This window comes from Saccharomyces mikatae (genome assembly GCF_947241705.1).
Source record: "Saccharomyces mikatae IFO 1815 strain IFO1815 genome assembly, chromosome: 12".
NCBI classification, from domain to species: domain Eukaryota; kingdom Fungi; phylum Ascomycota; class Saccharomycetes; order Saccharomycetales; family Saccharomycetaceae; genus Saccharomyces; species Saccharomyces mikatae.
The window spans coordinates 976,166-1,000,883 of NC_079267.1; the positions used below are offsets into that span (position 1 = coordinate 976,166).

The 24,718-nt window shown below is 37.2% G+C and overlaps 10 protein-coding genes and 1 non-coding gene across 11 annotated transcripts; 7 read left to right on the plus strand and 4 right to left on the minus strand.

Annotated features, from left to right (window-relative positions):
* Positions 1-85: 85 nt before the first annotated feature.
* Positions 86-811, plus strand: CTR3 (high-affinity Cu transporter CTR3; the record flags this gene model as incomplete). Its single annotated transcript, XM_056224516.1, has 1 exon — positions 86-811. One exon carries the CDS (start codon positions 86-88, stop codon positions 809-811), a length of 726 nt encoding a protein of 241 aa, XP_056078427.1.
* Positions 812-1,161: 350 nt separating this feature from the next.
* BER1 (Ber1p) lies at positions 1,162-1,986 on the plus strand (the record flags this gene model as incomplete). Its single annotated transcript, XM_056224517.1, has 1 exon — positions 1,162-1,986. The coding sequence occupies one exon, from the start codon at positions 1,162-1,164 to the stop codon at positions 1,984-1,986; it is 825 nt and encodes a 274-aa protein (XP_056078428.1).
* Positions 1,987-4,011: 2,025 nt separating this feature from the next.
* INA1 (Ina1p) lies at positions 4,012-6,036 on the plus strand (the record flags this gene model as incomplete). Its single annotated transcript, XM_056224518.1, has 1 exon — positions 4,012-6,036. The coding sequence occupies one exon, from the start codon at positions 4,012-4,014 to the stop codon at positions 6,034-6,036; it is 2,025 nt and encodes a 674-aa protein (XP_056078429.1).
* A 156-nt stretch (positions 6,037-6,192) lies between these two features.
* PUN1 (Pun1p) lies at positions 6,193-6,984 on the minus strand (the record flags this gene model as incomplete). The annotated part of the gene is made up of 1 exon (XM_056224520.1): positions 6,193-6,984. The coding sequence occupies one exon, from the start codon at positions 6,982-6,984 to the stop codon at positions 6,193-6,195; it is 792 nt and encodes a 263-aa protein (XP_056078430.1).
* An 862-nt stretch (positions 6,985-7,846) lies between these two features.
* VPS36 (ESCRT-II subunit protein VPS36) lies at positions 7,847-9,559 on the plus strand (the record flags this gene model as incomplete). Its single annotated transcript, XM_056224521.1, has 1 exon — positions 7,847-9,559. One exon carries the CDS (start codon positions 7,847-7,849, stop codon positions 9,557-9,559), a length of 1,713 nt encoding a protein of 570 aa, XP_056078431.1.
* A 204-nt stretch (positions 9,560-9,763) lies between these two features.
* On the minus strand, positions 9,764-10,954 carry CDC73 (Cdc73p; the record flags this gene model as incomplete). The annotated part of the gene is made up of 1 exon (XM_056224522.1): positions 9,764-10,954. The coding sequence occupies one exon, from the start codon at positions 10,952-10,954 to the stop codon at positions 9,764-9,766; it is 1,191 nt and encodes a 396-aa protein (XP_056078432.1).
* A 342-nt stretch (positions 10,955-11,296) lies between these two features.
* SMKI12G4640 (RNA helicase) lies at positions 11,297-15,604 on the plus strand (the record flags this gene model as incomplete). Its single annotated transcript, XM_056224523.1, has 1 exon — positions 11,297-15,604. One exon carries the CDS (start codon positions 11,297-11,299, stop codon positions 15,602-15,604), a length of 4,308 nt encoding a protein of 1,435 aa, XP_056078433.1.
* Positions 15,605-15,878: 274 nt separating this feature from the next.
* Positions 15,879-15,962, minus strand: Smki_12.trna19L. The gene has a single exon. It is a non-coding gene; the product is annotated as a tRNA-Leu (tRNA).
* Positions 15,963-16,617: 655 nt separating this feature from the next.
* URA4 (dihydroorotase) lies at positions 16,618-17,712 on the plus strand (the record flags this gene model as incomplete). Its single annotated transcript, XM_056224524.1, has 1 exon — positions 16,618-17,712. The coding sequence occupies one exon, from the start codon at positions 16,618-16,620 to the stop codon at positions 17,710-17,712; it is 1,095 nt and encodes a 364-aa protein (XP_056078434.1).
* Positions 17,713-17,925: 213 nt separating this feature from the next.
* RPN13 (proteasome regulatory particle lid subunit RPN13) lies at positions 17,926-18,393 on the minus strand (the record flags this gene model as incomplete). Its single annotated transcript, XM_056224525.1, has 1 exon — positions 17,926-18,393. One exon carries the CDS (start codon positions 18,391-18,393, stop codon positions 17,926-17,928), a length of 468 nt encoding a protein of 155 aa, XP_056078435.1.
* Positions 18,394-18,735: 342 nt separating this feature from the next.
* DCK1 (guanine nucleotide exchange factor DCK1) lies at positions 18,736-24,534 on the plus strand (the record flags this gene model as incomplete). The annotated part of the gene is made up of 1 exon (XM_056224526.1): positions 18,736-24,534. One exon carries the CDS (start codon positions 18,736-18,738, stop codon positions 24,532-24,534), a length of 5,799 nt encoding a protein of 1,932 aa, XP_056078436.1.
* Between the last annotated feature and the right edge of the window lie 184 nt (positions 24,535-24,718).

Genomic DNA, 24,718 nt, shown 5'->3' on the forward strand with positions numbered 1-24,718 from the left:
CATATATATTTAGCTCCACTATTGTCCCTTCAAGTCCAAAAATAAGGCCAAAGGAAAGCAAAGACACAAGCATAAGTGAAACAAAATGAACATGGGAGGTAGTAGCAGCACTGCTGCCAAAAAAGCAACCTGTAAAATATCGATGTTATGGAATTGGTATACAATTGATACTTGCTTCATTGCAAGATCTTGGAGAAATGACACTAAAGGGAAATTTGCCGGTTCTTGCATTGGTTGCTTTGCACTTGTGGTGGTGGCTCAATGGCTTACTCGTTTTTCAAGACAGTTTGATGTGGAGCTGTTAAAAAGGCAGAAAATAAAGCATTTGGCCAACTACTCGCCGGAGGAGTATGTTGTTAAATGTGGAGATGAAGATGCAAAATCTGATATGGAAGAGCTACAAGGGTTCTACAACGAACCAAGTTGGAAAACAACTTTAATTTCTCTACAAAAGAGTTTCATTTATAGTTTCTACGTTTGGGGTCCAAGAAGATTGAACGAACCCGAAGACGACTTACTAAAGAAGGTGTTATCATGCTGCTCATTAGTAACTCCAGTTGATTTGTATCCCACCTTCCTGGATCACATGGTAAGAGTTACTATTTTTGTGCTGCAGTGGGGGCTGTCTTATATCATCATGCTTTTATTCATGTATTATAACGGCTATATCATTATAAGTTGTTTAATAGGTGCTATTGTTGGTCGTTTCATTTTCTGCTATGAACCTCTTGGTTCTTTGGGTTCTAGCGGGTCCACACAGGGTACAGTGAGTTATGATAAAGAGAGTGATGATCGCAAATGTTGCTTATGAAATAATAAAATGAGGTAATAGCTACCAAGTCTCTATAAAGTTTACGCTTTTCCTATTCTTTCATAATACACTAGCAAATGTTACTATTAGTAGCAATGTTACAAGCTAAATAATAATTCATGTAAAAAATAAATAATTAATGGCACAAGGCATTCATAATTGGTACTGGCATGTTTGAGAAAGCTCACAATTTGAACATTAGTTTTTGTTGGAAGCGGGTTGGTTGGTCGGGTAATGAATCTCTTTCTTGGCCTGATGATGAAAAATATTAAACACTCATCTAAAGTCTTACAAAAAATGCGAAAGTCTTGAATCAATGTCAATTTGACAATTATCAGTATTTTGGCTCCATGGATTTAGAAGAGACTGTGACAAAGTTTAAAAAAACTGGCAAAAAGTCAGTGTCTAGTAGACCTTTCGAGGAAATTGTTCAGATAAATAGAGAGATTCTGAAGGAATCGGTATTCCTTTCAGATTTATTTCAAAACTTGCAGCCACACCTTAATAACATCAAGAAAATACGATGTGTTGCAATTGGAAATTTTAAAAATGATTTTCCTGCTACCTACCAATTTGCTCTTCTTTTAGAGATCGTTAACTATATAGAAAGCGAAAATGCCAGAGATATCCATATTTCCATATATGACCCGATATTTACTCAAGAAGAGATACAATACTTGAAAAGTTTGGGGAGCAAGTGGGTTATGGAGGAGGAATTTTCAGCGAACAATGCAAGCGATTATGAATCAGTACTATATTTTCTTCCTCACGCTCCTTTGAATTTAACTGAAAGTATACTATCATCGCAGCGTCCACATTTATGGCTGGCAAACAATATCATATTACACACTGACAGATACACTAAAGCTGTACTTTGTGAAAAATATCCTCATTTAGGCAAGTTAGTTCATTACTTAGAGCCCAATATCGCGCTAGAAGCTAAGAAACATGATGATGCAGATGATTTCACCACATTTATTCCAAAGAGGAAAAGAAAATACAAGAACAATTCCTCCAGGCTCAGGGTCAAACTCCCTGAAATAGATTATGACACAATAGCAACGAAATTCACATCCTGCCAAATACTTACTGACTTTGATGGCGGAAAGTATTTGAAGGAAGAACCCTGGATCAACTCTTTCTCTGATTTGACTTTACATGCTATAGGTTATTAGTATGATTATTTACTACATAATAATGTGTAGCTGACTTGTTGTCAGGAATCGTAACCTTCAAAGATGAACAGATTCACTCATGTTTCGTCGTCAGCAGAAACATGAAGGCACTGATATCGTGGTTGCTAACGGAACTGAAAGTATTGCTACTGCAAATTCAAAGAAGATCATGAAGGGACGCTATCTCAGTTTCTCATCTTCAAAATGGAAAGCTTGATAGTATCTATTAGAGAGCAAATGTTTAGCTTGCTTACGAAATGGCTATGTTTTAATTTCGGTCATAACAATAGTTGCTCCATAAAATAATACTTTGGCTTGGATAAAAGCGCCAGAGTTATAAAACTGCTTTTCCTGTCGCATATTATCGCCCCAGCCAAGGATACTTCTCGGACTCGAACAACGTTACTATTCAACTTATAAAAGGCTAAATTAGGCAAGTGCGTTTACTCCAAAGAGAAGCTCGCATTTAAGTTCGAACAAGTGCCTGCGAAGATCCTGTTTTTACTTCTAGGGCGAATCGATAAATAAGATTCTTTTTACAAACTTTTAGAGATCAGAGTTGGGGCCGAATGCAAACGAATCGTTGAATTGAGATCAGAAAGACCCATACCTAATGTTCATTTTATTATGCCAAGAATAAAATGATCGAACGGCGCGATGTCCTTCAAGGGAAGAGGTATATTCTACAGCAGTCCACTGACAACCTTACAAATACAAGGAGTGCATTTCTTCTGATGGGTCCTAAGTATAGTTAATTATACGAGAAAAGTCCCTTCCTCAAATATTTGGTACTTCAATATTTATTCGAACATGTTGTTTATACCATACATAATCATCTCATAAAAATTCACCCATTCAAGACAATATGATGGATTACGCACGAAAATAGAAAGATTAACAAGATGGAAACAGCTCCTACGCATATCCTTTACGATATAAGTGATATAGACACATCTCATCCGTGCTTCTTTCACGTAGTGAAAGAACTCCAGTAATTGTGCCAGTACCTGAATTAGTGCTTGCCTAGTAAGATGATACTTTTTTCTTAGCTTGCCTAATTTAAGAAATGATCATCGATTACTCTAAACAGCATACATAGTGGCAACCAGACACCCATACACAGCAGGTAGGAGTCATTTTTCCTTTTTTTTGTTGAGAAAATTCAACAGTTCTTTTCTTTTTTCTCATTTTTTTTCTTGCCTTGCCTTCGTTTCGAGAATTTTTCTTATTTTGTTCAGGTAAGGGACTGTTTCAGCTGAGGAGCGGTGGGGCAGTACCAATGACCATGATGACATAATTGCCCAAATAACATTGAAATGGCATCAGAGCTCACTGAAAAAACATCAATAGGCTCACAGAATAGATATAAATTTAATATGCCTGGTTTGTTAACGCTTAGAAAATTGAGCTGTATTATGCATTTCCGTTTAAGGTTGACGTATTTTTGGTAGTGCTTTTAGTATGATGATTTTGGTAGAGTGCTTTTAGTAGAATGTTTTGTTGCAGGAAGCTTGTACACGTGTGATGGAAGAGATCTAATACTCTCCTTTAAATTTCCTGCAGCTGTCCGTCAGTTGCTTGGTAGATCTTCTCGCTTCGCTTGTATACCGCCTTGAAAATTAAAGTTGCTCCTAGCACTCGTTTAGTTTTAATCCTTCGTAGTTTGCCTTGGTAAATTCCCTAGTCGCTTTTTCTATACGGCGTCGTCCCTGGAGGAGAATATCTTGCCTATAGATCTCTGTAGACAAAATTAACTACGTCAATCTATTGTTCTGACTAAAAAAAAAGTTGAAATTGTTAAATTCTCAACAAACTTATCGCTTTTCAAGCCGCTGCAATCATAGTTCTTACGCTTTTACATACAATTCATTCTTTCTTTAGAAAAAGAAGAATAAATATATAAGTTTTTGACACTTCATCTGCTCTTTGCTAATACTGTCTCTTTGAATTTTGCGTTTCTTCTAAGACAACTTATAGATGCGATGCTGAGTTTAAAATAAAAAATCGGAAAGTCAAGTCGTTATAATGAATTTCAGACTACTCCTCCCGATCTGTGCGTTATTGACATTCACAACATTTTTGTTGACCATTATTGCTACCTCGGGTTCTACCTCGAATTATAAACCAATAACGAACATTTACATCGGTAATGCTGATATCTCAAAAATTAATGTTACAAAAGTTATGCCACAAGTTGGCCCAATTTTGACCGTGTTAGGTTCCGCATTGAGTGCTCCAAATACAACGGTAGACAGTATTTTTGGCGCTCTGAAAGCCATCGCTTCTACTGAGGCTTTGTCTCCTCTATTGCACTTATTGTCCAATGCTGCTGACACTGCGACTACATTATCGTCTTTGACAAATTTGGCTCGAATGGCCTTATCAAGTTCCAATGCTGGTACCACTGCCGCCTTCTCTGCCCTTGATGAGTTGTTGACCACCTCCAAAAATGCAACCGAACTCTTGGGTGGTTTCAGCACATTGGTATCGTCTATGTCAACAAATGCTACGTCTAATTCCTCTTCTTTGGAAAGTACTGTTTTAACCCTATTAGTCGATTCTACAAACCCTATAGGCACTACTGAGTCTTTGATTACTTTGAATAATATGACCAGCGAAGAAAAGATACAATTGTTGCCTGTATTTGAGTTGTTTGGAAATTCAAAAAACACAACTGCTACATTAGATGCATTAGGAACCATAATGAACTCTACCATTCCAACTTCATTGGTTTCCTCATTGTTCAATTCTTTAAACACAAGTATTGCGAAGGGCAATAATGTCACCGAGACAATTACACAGCTAGGTTCGATGGTTCCTGCCACTTTGAAACCAGCTGTACAGGCTGTTATTACTTTATTTGATGAAACTACATCTCAAAACGTAACTTTGTCCGTATTGAGCACTATGATTTCTGAGAACATAACCGAATCGCCTTCTGCTAAAGTTGCTATGGTTGCCCTAACTGATTTATTGGATTATAGTACAAACCAAACAGAACTTCTTTTATCTGTTGAAGGTTTAGCTGCCTCAAGTGAAGCCGCTTCCTCTACTAATCAATTAGTGGCACTTGATGAAATACTTTCTAGCAGTGCTAACGCATCCACAGTCGTTTCCCTAGTTCCAGCCTTGGAATCTCAACTGGCCAAAAACACCGCATTGCTTCAATATGTTCCATATTTATTCAGTCTACTATCTGCATCTAAAGACCCAGTATTGAGTTTCTCATCTTTGGTCAACATCACCAAGTGGGCAGAGACTAACGCTGCTACCTTTTCACCAATGTTGAAAATTCTGAACTCCGCTGAAAAAGTGACGGCAATCACACCAGAAGAACTTAAGGAGATAACTCCTTCTATCCTTGAATATTTGCAAATTCCTGTCAATTATCGTTTATCCATCTTCACGATGTGTCGTGCTCACTTAAACAAAACAATGTATTCGTGTAGTAAGTCACACGCAGTTCAAAACATGGATTTCAGATCGATTGTGTACGATAACATCGAAGGATCAGAATTCAAGCCTTATATGGATGCTTTGAATATTGGTAAAGATGATCTACATTTAGATGGTCAATTACAAGACAGACAACACATGTATGTTCCTGCAGTCAGAGCTGCTTTGGCCATGAATTTATTGTGCATCATCATCACCTTCTTCCTAATGATATACCTGCTCTTGTTAAGTAGACGTTCTGTGGTCAATCAAAAACAATGGTTAGTGTTAGGATTCATTTCCTGTTGGGTATGTATTTTCAGCGGGTTGGGTAGTACCATCTTCAGCGTTATTCTCAATCTCATGAAATCCGGTAGCAAAAAGGATGATTACGACGTCATAATTTCCGGTTCTTCTCCATTTTATGGTCTCATGTGGTCTGGTTTTGTATTAGCTGTCCTTGTATTTCTCTGCATTGCATACTGCTGGTGGATCAGCAGAAGAGGGGCCGGCGTTGTTGAAGCTGAAAAAACTGTTCAAGAAAGTGATTCAACTTCAAGGATCATTGAAGAGCATGAAAGTATCATTGATGCTGAAAAGAACTTCTCTAGGTAAAAATTATTCAAAAATGTAATTCCATTTTGCAAAAATTTTCATTCTCCAACTTTTTAATTTTCTTTATAATCTGAATTGTATAGACAGTATATTTTAATCATATTTAATACGAAATAGAGCACCAAAAATCAATTAATAAACGTTCTCCATACACATTCATATTAATGGTTTCTCCTCAATTGGTGCGTTTGCGTGTACGACAGTCGGCCTCGACCTGACACTGCACCATAGAATGAAATTTAGTAAGGCCCCAACAACAGCTCCCCACATCAGACCTTGGTAAATTCTACCAATGCTCATTGAAATACCATAGTCATCATAGTTGTGCTTCAAGATGTACTTGATGTATGAGTAAGTGCCCAAACATGAACCTATACTCACCAATAGCGCAACGAAAGCAAAGAATGAAAAAAAGGCGCCGCCCCACGCTAACGGTCTGATATGGAGAACGCAGCGCAGAATATTGAAGGCTAGATTGACAAAAGTCAACACGATACCAATTAGGATGGTGATGAACATACATTTGACTAAATTGTTGTAGTATGTCATCTTACTCCTGAGTTTTTCTGGCAAGACAATATCTGCCACGGAATCTATCAGCTCCAAAGCCTCGTTTTTTTCGATATTGTCATACACTAATGACGTTAGGTTGAATTTTTGAATTCCGTTTGGTGACGAACACGATTGAATATTACGCGACGAATCCTCTATGCAGTATGACCAAAGCCCTATATTAATGTAGGCCGGCAAACCCAACGAGGACAGTGTAACAGAAGTTAAAGAAGGGAAGACCTTCGATACCTTCATCTGTGACAGATCCAATTCTGCACAGTAGATTTTATTTATAGGACTGTAGTTCTTTGTTGAACCTGCACATGCAATGATGGCCAATATGAGTGCTCCAAGCGAAAATATAGCCGCAAAAAATAATGTGAAAAAATTTCTCATGTTTATATCCTTTCTTCGATGATGTACTTATTTTTTCTTAGCAGTCGAATTGTTTTATCAAATCTCAATAATATATAGCAGTTTCTAGTCTTGCGCTTTTTTGTTTTAGTTCGCCTTCTGAGCAGCAAAAAGTCAAGAATAGAGAGACTATTAAACACACATTGACTACTGAGACATGGAAACGCAACATCCTCGCATATATATACCTCTCAGCCAATTTTCTTGTAAGAAACGCTAAAAATATCGAGCTGGGCTTGGTTGATGATACGCCCGATCGGGAAATACCGCTTGGCACCTGCTGCGTTCTTTTTCTCTCTGGCCAGACCGGGTGGCCCCCGCAACGATCAATGGCGGCTATCTGGTGATGTTGAAAGACGAATAGGTGAGGAAGCTCTTGAAACCTAGATAAGAGGCTTTAACAGCTTTCATAAGCTCAGTCCTGGCATGCTTGAAAGGGGTTCCGCTGACTACAGCGTACATCATTTTATGGCTCACGCAATTGTTAGCGGGGAGAGAGCGGCATGTTTGATGCAAAGCATGTAAAAAGAGAAGTGCAAATGAATGATCAAGCTTTTGATCTGTGGTGTTCACAATGTGCTCTGCTTTTCTCTGGCGCAATCTTAATGAGGCGTAGTGGCGTATTAAGAAGCCCCTTTCATATAAGAATGCTTCACTTCGCCTTGTTTTTCCAGGCGCGTTTTTTTAGTATTAGCGAAGAGGAGAAAGGGTTTCACATGTTTCTTCTGAAAAGATGGAGATTGAGGAAGGAAAAAAATCAGCCAAAGGTTACTCAAGATAGAATAAGGGACCTCTGCTAGGAGGAAAGAAGCTTGGTGTAGTTTGGAGGTATTTTTTGAGAAAAATGGAATATTGGCACTATGTGGAAACTACGTCATCGGGTCAACCTCTTCTTCGAGAAGGCGAAAAAGATATCTTTATCGATCAATCTGTAGGCCTTTACCATGGCAAATCAAAAATACTGCAAAGACAGAGGGGCAGAGTTTTCTTAACTTCACAAAGGATCATCTATATCGATGATATCAAGCCCACTTATAACTCGCTTGGACTGGAATTGGATGACATAGCGTATGTAAATTATTCGTCAGGATTCCTGACAAGGTCGCCTCGTTTAATTCTGTTTTTCAAGGACTCTTCCAGTAAGGACGCACTTGAGAAGATTGTGAATACTGCAAATGATATTGTTGTTTCAACGTGGGTCTGCCCCATTTGTATGGTGTCGAACGAAACAGAGGGAGAATTTACCAGGGACACTCTACCTGCACCCAATTGTATCAATTGCGGTGTGCCTGCGGATTATGAACTCACTAAGTCTTCGATAAATTCTTCTAATGCAATAGAATTGAACTCAAACTCAGAAAATAAATTTGTATCGAGCTCTGGGAATGTTTGTCCCGCATGTACTTTTGCTAACCATCCTCAAATAGGTAACTGTGAAATTTGCGGTCACAGATTGCCTAATGCTTCTAAGATACGATCTAAAATTAGCAGGCTTAAAAACTTTCATGATTCTAGAATCCATATTGAGTTGGAAAAACATTCACTAGGTAAAAGCAAGAGCTCACACTCGACACCATCTTCCTCCTATTCAACAACAACACCCACAGAGTTTGTGCAATTGAGCTTCCGTAAATCTGATGGTGTTTTGTTTTCGCAAGCCACCGAGAGGGCTTTGGAGAATATACTTAGTGAAAAGAACAAGTATATTTTCAACCAGAACGTGGTCTCTGTCAATGGTATAGAAATAACAAAGGAGGCAAATGCTCACGACTACAATAATGATATGCCATTCATAGAGACCAAGTTGAGCAGAATTGGCATTGCTAGCTTGGAAAAAACCAGAGAAAACCAGCTTTTGAATAATGATATCCTTTTCAATAATGCGTTGACCGACCTTAATAAGCTAATGTCTTTGGCCACCAGCATTGAGAGGTTATACAAAAATAGTAACAAAACAATGAAAACGAAAACAATGAACCTTCCGGATGAATCGACCCTAAATGAATCAAAAATAAGAAGACCGCTACTAATACTAGATAGAGAAAAATTCCTTAACAAAGGGTTGTTCTTGGATGAGATCGCAAGGGAAATTTATGAGTTTACATTATCTGAATTCAAAGACCTCAACGACGACGACAACAATACCAATTATATGATCATTACTCTGGTAGATCTATATGCAATGTACAACAAATCTATGCGTATAGGTACAGGCCTCATATCTCCAATGGAAATGAGAGAAGCATGCGAAAGGTTTGAGCATCTAGGCTTAAACGAATTGAGATTAGTGAAAGTTAATAAGAGAATTCTATGTTTAACGAGCGAAAAGTTTGACGTTGTAAAAGATAAATTAGTAGATTTGATAGGTGAATATCCCGGCTCTGATCTTCTAAAACTGACACAAATCTTGAGTTCGAGTAATTCAAAATCGAACTGGACGTTAGGTATCCTTATGGAAATGTTGCAGAATTGTGTTAATGAGGGCGATTTGCTGATAGACAAACAGCTTAGTGGAATTTACTATTATAAAAACTCTTATTGGCCCTCGCATACATAACTAACGAACGCACGGTTTATTCGCCTGCTCATAATACTACATCCTCGTTTATAAATATTCTACATATAAACATGTGATTAAACAACTTCACCCCAGTATTTAAGATAACAATGATAAAATAGTGCATATTACATAATTTTCACAATGTAAATGTGGACTGCATCATTGCCAGTAGCTAGAATACAATTTCCTCCTTTTCTCTTTTCAACGATATCCTCTTGAAATGAGTTCCTTTTCTAAACTGTGCCAAAAATAACGGACAACTTCCACATCTTTAAATCTTTTATTTTTATCAAGTTCGACTTTTTCTACATTCCATTGCTGCACGTGTTGTGGCACAGAGTCACCAGTGAAATGGAAATAATAGCCCTTGCAACGTTGAAATAACTCTTGTGGTGTATTCCATTGGTAATTATTGAATTGCCACGTATGGCCCGTGGTAAAGATAGCGACAACTCTGTCCCAATATTCTGGCTTAGTAAACATTCTTGTGTTATCGACTATGATGAACCTGATTGGTCTCGATATACGTTCAAATTTTTTCTCTATGTTTACCAATCCATTTGGTGCTGATGGCAAATCCCGAGGATTCATATATTTTGACTCCACCAAAAACTGTTTGATATTTGCAACAGTTAAGATTGATGATGCAGCTGAAGGAATCAAAATGATTGGGTCCTTGCGAGGACCACCAGGCGAATCATTTGTTTTAGAAATACGGCTGTGAACTCCCTTATGACCAGAAGGCAATTTAGATCCACGCAAAGATCCTTTAATCGATTGAACCAATTTTAATTCTGCATCTTTTATTAGATAGCCAAAGTTGATCGGTTTAGCACCGCGCAATGCAGAGTTATGATCCAGTAATACACGTTCATATTTCATTGTTTCCACTACGGATGGATCAGATACTTCAATATCATTGTCAACAGCTTCTGAAGTAGTCAATTCTGTGTTCGGCAATCCATCGATTGACGACTTACCCCCATTGTCTGCTGTGTTTATTATATCGGATGTTTCGCCATTTTGAACAGATGCTTTTAAATATTGAGATGATTCCGTGTTTCCAGACAGCCAATTTATTAAATCCGTCCTTTGCAGAAAAGACACATTAGTTAATTGCTTATTCTGACAGTCAGCTAAATAGTTTGCGGCACTAGAGTCTTTATTCATCCAACAATGAACGATTATTCGCAATTGTACTAGTGAGCCATCAATCTCAATTCCCGTTTCTTCATTAAGCCGAAAACTATCTTGAGAACTGCCGTCACTAGATGAAGTTTGTACCGTCATTGCTTCAGTAATGTCCTCGGTATTTTGTCCCTCACTGTTTAACAGAGTCAATTTATCGCCATTCTTTAAGTGCTCCCTCAATCTCTCCAGTATAGTTGCCATACTTCAGTAACCTTTTGTTGCCCAGGTTATGATTTTATTGACGTTACTAATAAAATAGTGGTGTATTTTGGAGACTCAACTTAACAAGACTAGTGTGTACGCCGATAATATGGTGCTTATTTCGAATCTGTTCAACTGAAATTTTCGTCCTTATGCCTTGAAAACAATATTGCGTTTCCGGTTAACCGTCCCGATATTCGATGAGTTGAAAAATTATTGACACTTGACAAGAAACTACTAATTATTCAAAGTTGAAGATGAAAATACTAATTAAAAAGATATTGCCAATAATAATTCCACTCATACTTTGCACCACAACTTTTCTCATTTACCTTGGACTAAATGGCCAAAAAAACCAAAAATAACTCGAAAAACTCGACTCCAGTGAATGACACTCCAGCTTCATCTGGCAAAAAGAAGACAAAGGGAAAAAAGGGACAAGAATCAGATCCACAGGATGATAAAAAGGCCAAACAACAACTTAACAGAGCAAAGGTAACATCAACAGCGAGCTGGACTGGTAAACTGCCTCATACTATCTTGCACGAAACTTGTCAGAAGCGGAAATGGGATAAGGTAGAGTATGACATGAAGAAAATTGGTGATAAGGGTTTTATTGCCATTGCAGTTTTGTCATTTACTGATCCTAAGACAAAAGAAACCTTGACTGCAAGAATGAATGACCCAACCTATGATAAGGCTTCAGGAAAAGGCCTTGTTACTCCTCAAGAAACCCCAATTGAAGCGAGACATATGGCTTCCACTATCGCCCTATATCGTATCGCCTATAACACCAATCTACATATGATGCTTCCACCAAACCATAAAAAGACATGGTATGCCCTTGATGACTTTCGTAAAAAAAACTTGAAAACAGGAGAAAAGCGTATGAATAAACTTTTTGATTTTGATCCCTTCAAGACAATGGTGGAGGATAGAAAGCTTAAATTCCAGCGTGAAAAGGAACAATTGGCACAGAATAACCAAGCACAGAAAGAACAAGTCGAACGTACCATCTTGTCTGGTCATGGTGAACTTTCTTTTTCCAAAAAGAATTCGAAAGAGGGAAAATTATCGTTCCATAAAAACTCACCCAAACCTTCATTAGTACGGTTTCCAAAAAAGGTTTGGGAAAACACAACATTTATTGATCTTGATGAATCTTCTAGGCAATTGATAGAAATCTCACTGAAAGATAAAATTGATTGGCAAAATAAAAAATTCACACACGCTAATGAGGCAATCACTGAGGATCGAGATCAACTTAAGACAAAACTACTAGCTTTACAGTTTAGACCCAAACATGTAGAGGAAGCTATGTCCTATAAAGATCCATTATCTTTCCTATTGTTTAATTTGCCTGAGGATGATTTGCCACCATTTTTTCATAAAAAGAAAGGCGATACTAAAAACAAAGTGGAAATATCAAACTTACCATTATCTACGAGAATGATTGTAGAGCGCTTAACAGAAATTGGTGTCTCTTCAGATGAGGCTTTGTTGGCTTTACAACAGAATGATATGAATGAAAATGAAGCAGTCGGGTTCTTGACGAGGGAAAGCTTGCCAACTCTAAGTAGCAGCTCAGATGAAACTGTATCTGAAACCGAATCTATAGAATGTTGGAATCAAGAGCTAGAGAGCCTAGAAAGTATTTATGAGGGCTGTGTCACAGAGACCAAAGAAAACTCTCACTATACGCTCAACTTAATCGAAGAACTCAAGATAAAATTGAAAGTTTATAGAACTAAAAACTATCCTGCATCTTTGCCTGGCATCATAGTATCAACATTTGATAAAAAATGTAAACTACCTGACTATATTAAAAAACAAACATTAACTAAACTATTACACTATCTCCAAGAAAGTAACCTAATAGGTGACATGTTAGTATATCACATTTATGAATGGCTAAAAGACAACATTTCTTCAATAATTGATAATCCCGGCCCATTAATTTCGGGATTAGATTCAAAAGGTGCAATGAATAAGAGAAATGTATCAAACGGCAAGGGAAGCACAAACAACTCTAGCTCAAAAAAATATTCTAGGAACATAATTTCTGAAGATAAACTTTGCGCTTTAAAGGAAGAATACATCAAAAGGGTTGAAAGCCAGGAATACAAAAACATGCAGTTAGTCAGAAAACAATTGCCAGCTTGGAAGAAACAAAAAGTTATTGTTGATATCATCAATAACAATGAAGTTGTGTTGGTTACTGGTGAAACAGGTTCGGGTAAATCCACTCAGGTTGTTCAGTTTATTTTAGATTTTCTACAAAGGGAGAAAGAAGATTTCGGCAAGACTAAAATCATATGTACACAACCTAGAAGAATCTCCGCTATTGGGCTTGCTGAACGTGTTGCAGACGAACGTTGTGTTACCTGTGGTGATGAGGTAGGTTATGTAATAAGAGGCGTTAATAAGACTAAGGCATTCACACGGATTAAGTTCATGACCACAGGTGTTCTTGTTAGACTGCTACAAAATGCCAGATCTATGTTGGAAAATACAATTGTTGTTCTTGATGAAGTCCATGAACGTTCCATTGACACAGACTTGATAGTGACATTAATGAAAACACTCTTACATAAGGTTCGCGGCATGAAAATTGTTTTAATGAGTGCCACTGTCAACGTTGACTTATTCCGCAAATTCTTTCCGGGATTAGCAACATGTCATATAGAAGGGCGTACCTTTCCCATCACAGATTATTTCCTAGAGGATATTCTGGATGTCTTGGACTTTAAAATCAAAAGGGAAAAGGCGTTAGTATATGATGATAATAATGCCGATGAGAGGTGCAATGACGACCAGTACCTAAAACCAAGGGCTGATTCTAAATTTTTCACATCCGGGCAAATTAATTATGAGCTGCTTTGCCAAGTCGTCCAGCATGTAGATAAACGCTTGAAAGATACCGACAACAACGGATCTATCATCGTTTTCCTACCGGGTGTGGGTGAAATTAATAAGTGCTGCAGTTTGCTAACCAATAAGACCAATGAAGGAGATTTTATAATCTTACCTCTGCATTCAGCTCTAACACCTGAAGACCAAAAAAGGGTATTTAAGAAATACTATAAGAAGAGAAAAGTTGTTGTATCTACGAATATTGCCGAGACCTCTATTACTATAGATGATTGTGTCGCTACTATTGATACAGGTCGTGCTAAGTCGATGTTTTATAATCCAACAGATAATACCACAAAGCTAATTGAGTCGTTCATTTCAAAAGCTGAAGTTAAGCAACGTAGAGGTCGTGCAGGTAGAGTGCGTGAAGGTTTATCTTACAAGCTATTTTCCAAGAACCTATACGAAAACAATATGATACCAATGCCAATTCCAGAAATAAAAAGGATCTCATTAGAATCCCTTTATTTATCTGTTAAAGCTATGGGCATAAAGGACGTTAAAGTCTTTTTAAGTACAGCTCTAGATGCCCCTCCTTTGCCAGCTTTACAGAAGGCAGAAAGGATTTTAACAACAATAGGGCTGGTAGATGAATTTGATAATTCACTCACCCAACTAGGTCAATTCATTAGTTTGATGCCAGTTATGGACAGTAAACATGGTAAATTGTTAATCTATGGTATTTTATTTGGATGCACCGATATTTGTGTTTTACTTGTATCGATACTCGGTATTGGTACTTTGCCTTTTATTGGAGGTTTCGAAAATAGGGACAAAATAAAGAAAGTTCTGTCGAAGTATGAAAGCCGTGGAGATTTGTTTGCAGTATTGGAAGTTGTCAGAGATTACTTAAACATCAAAGATCCAACCATCAAAAGAAAGCATTTAAGGGACAATTTTCTTTCCTACAACAAAATGAATGAAATTAAATCGTCAATAGCTCAATATTATTCTATTTTAAAAGATGTAGGTTTTCTACCAATGAATTATAAAGTTGGAGACACCTCTAATTTGAACAGGAATGAGCGAAATGTTGATATTCTAAGAGCAATCCTAACGGGTGCGTTTTATCCACATGTGGCCAGGGTGCAGTTACCAGATGTAAAATATTTATCGACAAGTTCTGGGGCTATTGAAAAAGATCCTGAAGCCAAAATGATCAAATACTGGATTAGAAGTGAAGAGTATCAAGACAAATTAGAAGAGTTAAAGACAAAGGATGTGCAGGGAACACATAAGGTTGATTTGGAAGCTTTACCGTTACCTGCTACCAGGGCATTCATTCATCCTAGTTCTGTTTTGTTTTCTACTAATTCAGTAAATTTAGAAGATGCTAAATTACTTTCTGAGGTTGAAGATCCAATTTCCTGTCAATCCAAGATACCAACTGTCGTAAAATATCCATTTGTTTTATTTACTACATCTCAAGTCACTAATAAGCTGTACTTGAGAGATTTAACACCAACTACCACACTATCGTTACTACTATTCGGTGGGGCAATCTCTTATGATATTGGAGGTACTATTCATTCACCGGGGATCATTGTCGATAATTGGCTCCCAATTAGAACATGGTGTAAAAATGGTGTATTGATTAAGGAATTAAGGACACAGCTTGATGATGCCATAAAAAAAAAGCTAGAAAACCCCGATTATGCTAAAAAATCTCAATTGGATAATTGTGACGCTGACCAAACACTGAAAATTGTTGAAAAAATCATAAGTGCCGAACAATGATAACTTAAATGTGTCACCGTTGTCACCACTGTAATTCCCGTATATTTTAAGTGCCGCGATCTTTTATAGAAAGGATGTTCTTTTAACATATAAAATTTTATAAAATATTAAAGTTTAACAAAAACACCGCACGTTTTCAAAATTAACATGATCACACAATTCATTCCCATGATTGGATTGACAGTAAGACCCGATAAACTTTACCGCATATTTGGACCTCAATAGACCTCAAGGAAGAACAGCGTTATCAAAGACAGGATAACCAAAAAAAGAATGAAGGATGCGAGGTTCGAACTCGCGCGGACAACCGTCCAACAGATCTTAAGTCTGCCGCCTTAGACCACTCGGCCAACCCTCCACAGATAATTTACGTGTGTAACTTTTCAGAATGCGATAGGTCAGTATGAGAACACATATATAAATAGTCTTTTATCGAAACTGAGAATATGGTTAATTTTGAGATAATTGTTGGGATTTCACTGTTAATAAAGAAATACCATTTTGGTATATAGAACATACTAGATATTCTCTTCGAGGATATAGGAATCTAATAAATGGAACTCGTAATTGTACACAATAGTATCTTTATTGAATCTCTGTTTTATATGTTGTCAGTCATTATCTTATTACATTATCAATCCTTCCATTTCAGCTTCTCATGATTCATGTCAATTTCTAACACCGTATATGATAATGTACTAGTAGTATGACAACTAATTGATAGACGATAGTTGATTTTCATTCCAACACTTTTATCATTTATTAATACTACAACTTAACTTCTCTTTACTAACAGTATAATCCAAACAATGATAGTTCAACTATTTTATATGCGGCATCCACTTTCCTTACTGATAATCGTCTTTACAGAGTCAAATTTCATCACTCGGAGAATCCCGATAGTCGGCATCGGCAGAAGAGTTATATAAGAGGAGATAAATACACGTCAACGATGAATATATTTCGACAAAGCATTGAAAGCTAATATATCGCATGATCGATATCGACAAAAGATGGTACAGGAAATAGATTTAGGAATAACATGTGATATGCATGTTCATGTGAGAGAGGGTGCAATGTGTGAATTAGTCACCCCCAAGATTAGAGATGGTGGAGTTTCAGTGGCCTACATCATGCCAAACCTACAACCTCCTATTACCACTCTGGATAGAGTAATTGAGTATAAGAAAACACTACAAAAGTTAGCTCCTAAGACTACCTTTTTGATGAGTTTCTATCTTTCTAAGCATCTGACTCCATTATTAATCCACGAAGCTGCTAAGCAAAAAGCAATTCGTGGAGTAAAGTGCTACCCAGCGGGAGTAACAACAAATTCAGATGCTGGAGTCGATCCAAATGATTTCAGTGCCTTCTACCCAGTATTTAAAGCTATGGAAGAAGAGAACCTAGTATTAAACTTGCATGGAGAAAAACCTTCTGTATATGAGGGAGACGAAGAAGCTATTCATGTGTTGAATGCGGAAGAAGCTTTTTTACCAGCCTTGAGAAAGTTGCACGATGACTTCCCAAACTTGAAGATAATTCTAGAGCACTGTACTAGCGAATCGGCCATCAAGACAATCGAAGATATAAACAGGGATGTAAAGAATGCAGCTGACATAAGAGTTGCCGCCACATTGACAGCCCATCACCTATTTTTAACAATTGATGATTGGGCTGGAAATCCGGTAAATTTTTGCAAGCCGGTTGCAAAACTTCCAAATGATAAAAAAGCCTTAGTAAAAGCTGCAGTATCGGGAAAACCATATTTTTTCTTTGGATCTGACTCAGCTCCTCACACTGTACAAAATAAGACCAAGTATATGGGTGTTTGCGCAGGAGTTTACTCTCAATCCTTTGCGATCCCTTATGTAGCCCAAGTATTTGAGGAGCAGAATGCTTTGCAAAACCTGAAAGGTTTTGTTTCTGACTTTGGAAATTCTTTTTACGACATAAAAGACAGCGAATTAGCCTCCTTAGATAGGGCAATATTATACAGAACTGAGCAGATTGTTCCCCAGACTATAAGTGATGGCAAAGAAACTAATGTTATCCCATTTAAGGCTGGTGATAAACTGGACTGGTCTGTGAGATGGGAATCCCGTTGATATGCAGTAATATGTAAACTCGTTCAAGAGTATAGAGTGTACATACATATTTATAGGAGAAATAAGTAACCTTCCAATAGAAATTGTAGATGCTCTCTCCATTCCTGTTGTTATCATTCATATCTCTTTCCAAATGCTCACGGCCAAATGTACCGACTCGGTATTATTTTCCTCTTGGTATCTTTTCAACAAAACATCCTAGAATAATCTAACCTAATCTTGCATATCAACATCTACATCTTGAGCTTTTTGCTTTTCGTCATGATTTTCTTCCTCATTATCACTTTCGCCACCGTTATTCAGCACTCCAATCATCTTGTCGTAAATTTCTTTATCTTTGGCGCTCAATTCATTTAAAGACAAGCTACTTGGGCTCTTCTCTTGTAGCCAAAAGAAGTATCTCTCGTTGGATGAGAAAACTAAAGCAAATACTCTTCCGCTTTTGCTAGATTTTATTGGAACCCACATTGTCTCCCCAGGAATTAGAATTAAAGAAATATTATCCAGTTCTCTCCCAATTGGCTTCTCCGTAGGACGCCACTCGAAATCCCAAAACCCCAATTCTTCTTCTTCATTTGGCTTAATCTCAATCTCACCCTGAACTGGAATTGGAGTACATAGACGTGAATCTTCGTTATATTCACAGACGCCGGCTCTAAACCTAATTACAGTTGAACTCATACTCCTCAACCCTATCTTATGAAGCTAAACTCAATCGGGCACTTGAATCCCTTTTTAAACGCCCTTATAGAACTCAACCTATCAATCATTTGTAAAGAATTTAGTAAAGCTTTCGCCACCTCAATACATGTACATCACTGTATACGAAATAGTTATTTATGAAATATAGCAGTAAATACATATCAAGGAGGGGATGAGTTGATGAAGTAAAAATAATTTAATCAGTACAAACAGTTGTTGGTGCGCTGTTCCAGTTTGCATTTGGTTCAATTGAGATTACAGGTACAAAATATTAGCCATACATATAAGAAGAATCTTTTTTCAGGGGAGAATACTATTGCAATGTCACAACAGGATACCCAGCGCTGGCTACCCACGAATCGACTAATGTATGGTGTACTTGTTAAATCTTTCCTTCCATTACAAAGGCATCCTGAACTTGTATATGAGAATAGCAATTATGCAAACGTATATGTGGGCGCTGAGGTTTACGTTTTCGAAGTGTCTGAAGATAGAAAGTGGTGCAGAGCGTACCAATGTTTACGACCCTTTCCTGAAGAATTCATATCGAATATGAATTCAGCGAATGATGTTTTGCCAGATGTGAAACCAAAATTGGTGATTTTTCCTAAAAAATTTGTTCACTTCGAAGCTCAAAAAGCCGTTAGTACCATGCCATTTTTCAAAGCACCCAGTGCTGATGATTTTAAATCCTTGATTAGTAAAGAATGTGAGTCCCGCTCTTTTTGTGACAGCCTGTATGTTAGTTCTACTGATGATATATCAACTGGTAAACCCAAAAAGATACCGCGACCTCCGTTTCCCTTCTTCAGGTACCAAAAGAGACCCTTTGAAGACGAAATGGGCCCTATATTATCTCTTATTTCTTCGCACGTCTACTCCATGTACTCAATTGGCGAGTTTGCAATATATAGAAAAATGATAAAATTGTATTATGATTTGGACACCATACGGTTTAGGTTATCTATGGATTTAACCACAGAGACTGAGAAAATCAATCTAATAAGAGCAGCAACGTCCTTGCGAACGAAAATCGCAAAATTTTTGTCCTCCACATATAGGAAAAATAAACTTGTTGCTAACTATACTCCAAGAAACCCTGATCCATATGGTTTTGAAGGAATCTTTGCTAGAGATATTAATACTGGAGAGTTGCTTTCGTATAAGATCGACAAGCTAAGAACTTTGGTATCATCTTCGATGCTTTGTGGTTTAACTAATACATTTCCTATGGTAGCTGTTGTAGAACCAGAGGATGAACATTCGTCGAATGGAATATTTGGTACAGTTAGATCGAGTATTCTAGTCAACTTGAAAAATTTGGCATGGGATCCTTCTATAGCTAATCCCAAATACCAAGAGCTTTCTGTTTGTGTTTACTTGAGGACTGAGGAAGAAGTATTAACAGAGTCTTTCACCATGACACAGTCGTCTAATATGGAGTCAGCTTTGGATGAAATTCCTGCAATGCTTTTTAAAAATATTCTAGAGACAATAGTACAGAAAAACAAAGTATACTTAGTAGTAATACTGAAGGAAACCATAGCAGTTACTACGGAAAATGCCCCAGAAGTTTCATCATACAATATATCTACCCAAGAGTCGAGTTTACATTCTCCATTTTCTCCGTTCAATTCATTCACTGAAAATAAGATTGACCATGTGAAAAGGGGTTTAGCCGCAGGAGTTATAGACATATCTCCAGTTTTTAAATTCTATAATGGGCCATCCGTTGTAAATAAAGCTCAAAGCTTTAACCTCTATCTTTACAGTTCTGACTTCTCGGAAACACTACATTGTAAACCTTCCAAAGATACAGATTTAGGTTGGGGTGGTTTAGTAAATAAAATCATAAAAGATTCTTCCGAAGGAGTTTCTGTTAATCCTAGGGCGGTTTCTTTATCCGTAACTGTAAAGGAGATCATAGGTAAACAAGAAGCAGAGAAAGTGCTTTCTACATCTTTAGTACCAATAAGATCTATCCCCACATACTTCTACGATACCATGTTTAGTCAAGCAGAAAGAATTTATTTGAACCTGGGTAGGGTATCACTTTGTGGATTTGCTACTGCTGATACAAATATCGAAAATGTCACTGTTCAAATTTCCTGTAGGAATAAGAACGTAAAGTTTTGCAAAAATAACCTTGAAGAGAGAACAGGGGACTGGGTTTTCGTTTCAGTGCGTCCAAATGAGAGCATAGGCGAATCAATTAGAGTAGAAGGGGTAGAAAATATGAATGAGGACGAAACATTAAGAGTGTTAGTATATTTGAACGGATTTTTAATGGCAAAATCAAATATACACATCAAGAAAAAAAACAAAATCATAGAATATAGGAAAGGTACCGTATTTCAAATAATGTCCTCTACGTCAATGCCTTTGATTCATTTAGAACTTGAAGCTTCGTATTTTGGTCGAAAATACAATATCAATCCAGCCATTGCAAATTTTTTGGTTCTTCAAACTAATAATGTTGGGTTGGACCAGAAGCTCAAAAATCATTACGCAATTACATTGAGAGATCTGAACAACATTTCATTTAAAGATCTATTAAAACATTTCGACACAATTTTAGCACATTATTTGTTACTCCTTGAGTTTGTAAATGAAGCCGCTGATAAAAAAGATCTTTCTTCCAGTTTCCCCAACATTGTATTCAGTGAGTTTGTCAAGTTTCTGAATCTGATGTTAACACACCAAGAAAATGCTAGATACTGGTTTAATAGGTTGTATAAAAAGGTTTTGTCAAGAGAGCTAGAATGTCCTAATGTTGCACCGATACTAATAAAACATATGACAATGATCTTTGATAAGAGTCATTCCTCTTGGACTAGAACAGGAACAGCAGTCTGTCGAACTATTTTGTACCTAATCGTGCTGGCAATTGGTTCATCTCATTCAGACGAAATGCCTAATTTTGTCGGTTTTTTTAAAAGCTTGCACAAATTTCTGATGATTCCCGATGAGCCGATAATAGAAGACCAAATTTTGTTAATAGAGAGCTTTCCCTCTATGGTAGAAACAATGACTAATCATTGTGACGTGGAAGATTTGGTTCGTTTTGCGATTGAGCTGTTTGAATGTTGTCAAGAAAAAGAAATGATTCAAGGAATTTACTCCAGAATGCTTTCGGCTCGAGAAGAGGAATACTTGAATGCAAAGTTCACATGCCTTTTAAAGTTGATTAACAAGAAGGTTCTGAAAAGATATTCACTCACTACGGAATCTGTAGATAAACTGAGATTACGATTCTTATCTAAATCTCTTGAGTGGGTACTTATACCATATGCTCCAGATGATGATAAACATTTCCATGTAGAATCCTTGCGCCTAGCTAATTCTGTTTTGATTACGATAATAGAGGATTACAAATCTGATATGCTACAAAGGAACTTGATAAGATTATTACCATATTTATGTAAGTCCTTCGTGCATCTAAGAAGGCATTGTAAGAAAGCACGTTTAATGAGGCCTCGGAGAGTCTTCACTATGCTTTTCCCCAGCGTCATACCGTGTAACTATATCCCGGTCGATTCCATCGTGAATGATGAAGTAGTTGTAGAAGTTCTTCTGGAACTGGCCATTATAATTTGTGAAATAGCGAAGATTTCATCACACTCATTTGGCAAATATCAATCTATTAAGCAAATTGTAACCTTGTGCGCTAAAGACTCTCTTTTTCAGTCCAAATTCTATTTACGGAAAATTACCAATGAACATGTTTACACAATAACCAAAACAATATTTTTATTTTTTAAGCAAGACTGGTTCCCTGGAATGAAGTGGTTAGGCGTATCAGCATTATTAGGAAGATCATCTTTAACATTGCTTAATTTATACAAGGACTACATCATAGAGAATAATTCACCTTCTCCATCAAAGGAATCAGAAAAACGGGTCGACATGCGACTCTGGGCGGAATACGTAAAGGTCATATTATTAGTTTCAAATCATAAAAGTGCTTCTTTAACAAAGTTGGCTATTACTCCACGTAAGGCCGTTTATTTAATATCAGGTGATCTGAAAAAAATTTCTGCGTATATCCTAAATGATTGTTGGGATGCTTTAGCCAGGGGACACTATAATGTCACATATGCTAAAAAATATGGATTGGGAGCCTTGAGTAATTATCAATTTGAATTATTTGTCCATAATCAATTTTTGATTCGTGAGATCTTTATTTTTGCCTTCCATAGGCATATTGATGCAACAAGAATCAGTTGCAAAATACTGTGGGGGTTAGGATTAAACTTTTGGAGGATATTTGGGTCTGTTCAGCCAGCAGTGAATGCGTGTATTCCGGAGCTATTCAGTGCATATCAAATTGGGAAGCTTCGTTTAAATGACTATGAATTAGAGAGGTTTGTTTCTTGCTTTTTTTTTATGATACACGTTCCGGATTCTGACACTTTTTTCCCTGCTTGTATGGATTTCTTAAAAGACCTGCTTGGCTTTTTGCATATTGTGAATGAAATTCACAAAATACCTAATCAAGAAGAATTTGATGATGATCGAACGGCGCGTCACATAGAAATGTTTGAGTACTTACTAGAAGCAAATAGACCAGAATTATTTCATAGAATGATTTATGATTTGTTTGTTCATTTTGTTCAGAAGAAAGATTTTGTTCAAGCCGCCTTAAGTCTGGAACTTTTGGCAGGCACTTACGCATGGGACTCTAATGATACTCTTGAAGCAATATCTTTCCCGCCATTGCCCGAGCAATCCTCATTTGAAAGGAAGGAATATTTGCTTAAGGAATCCGCAAGAAACTTCTCAAGGGGCCAAAAACCAGAAAAGGCTTTAGCAGTATACAAGGATTTGATTAAGGCCTATGACGAGATAAACTATGATTTAAATGGGTTGGCCTTTGTACATGACCAAATAGCGGGTATTTACACGAGATTACAATCAATTGATAGACTGGTTCCAACGTACTTTAAAATTTCTTTCATGGGATTCGGCTTTCCGAAATCTCTGAGAAATAAATCATTTATTTTTGAGGGTCTCCCCTTTGAACATATAACGTCTATGCATGACAGGCTTTTAAGGAGCTATCACGGATCAAACATTGTGCACTCTCAAGAAGAAGTAGATATGCTATCCATGAATCCTCCCATGGGAAAGTACATTCATGTAGCCTCCGTTGAACCGTGCTTGAGTATATCTGACAACTACACTAGTAGCGACAAAAAGAGTTCCATTAACAATAAAGTGCGTATGTATATTGAAAATAGAAATTTGAGGACTTTCAGTAACTCTCGACGTTTACCAGGTGCAAAAGGTGTTACTGATTTGTGGGTGGAGGAGTATACATATCACACTATGAATACTTTTCCAACACTAATGAATAGATCAGAAATTCTCAAAGTTACCAAGAGCAAACTTTCACCGCTTGAAAATGCAATTCGTTCCTTGCAAGTAAAAATACAAGAATTATATGGGCTCGAAAACATGTGCAACAAAACCTTGAAAGACCACGGTGATGTAAACGATTTATTTAGTGAGCTTTCCACAAATATTACCGGTACAATATCTGCTCCGGTTAACGGAGGTATATCCCAGTACAAAGCTTTTCTAAGACCTTCCACTTCCAAACAAAGTAGTAGTGAGGATTTGGCAAGGTTAACACTAGCCTTTGACGAACTTGTTGCAGTATTAGGTCGCTGTCTAACGCTGCATGCTGAATTATTGCCCTCAAAGGAATTGAAACCATCACATGACTTTCTAGTACGGCTCTTCGAAGAAAATTTTGCGGAAGAGATAGAGAGGTACAGTCGGACTAACAATGAGGCTGGTCATGGCAAGGGCCAAATAATGACGAATCGAGTAGTTTCACACAAGAACTCTGCTAAAAAGTCGAGCTTTTCTGGAAGGGAACATCACACGTCAGGGTCCAATCACAGTCAGTTTGTATTGGAACACAGTGACTCGTTTGGCCCTAACAGTTTACTTTTTGGAAAGTATATAACAAGGACGTTATCCCACTCGTCTACCACCAGTAGCTTGAATAAAAGTGTAATTGGTTCTGCCAACTCAAGCAGCTTTTTATCAGGACCGCAGCCAGATACGATTGCAGATTCACAGCAGAAGCACAGTAACTCGCAGTTAGAATAACAAATGCCATTAATTGTTCAACATTATAGAATCTGTGCATATGTAATATTCAATTATTCATTTATGACTTTTATTGTAGGCATATTTATGACAACTAATTTGTTAAATTGTTTTGATTAAATTGTAAGAAAGATGACATATTTCTCCATATTAAACAGATGATCTCCAGTAAACCCTTGGCTTC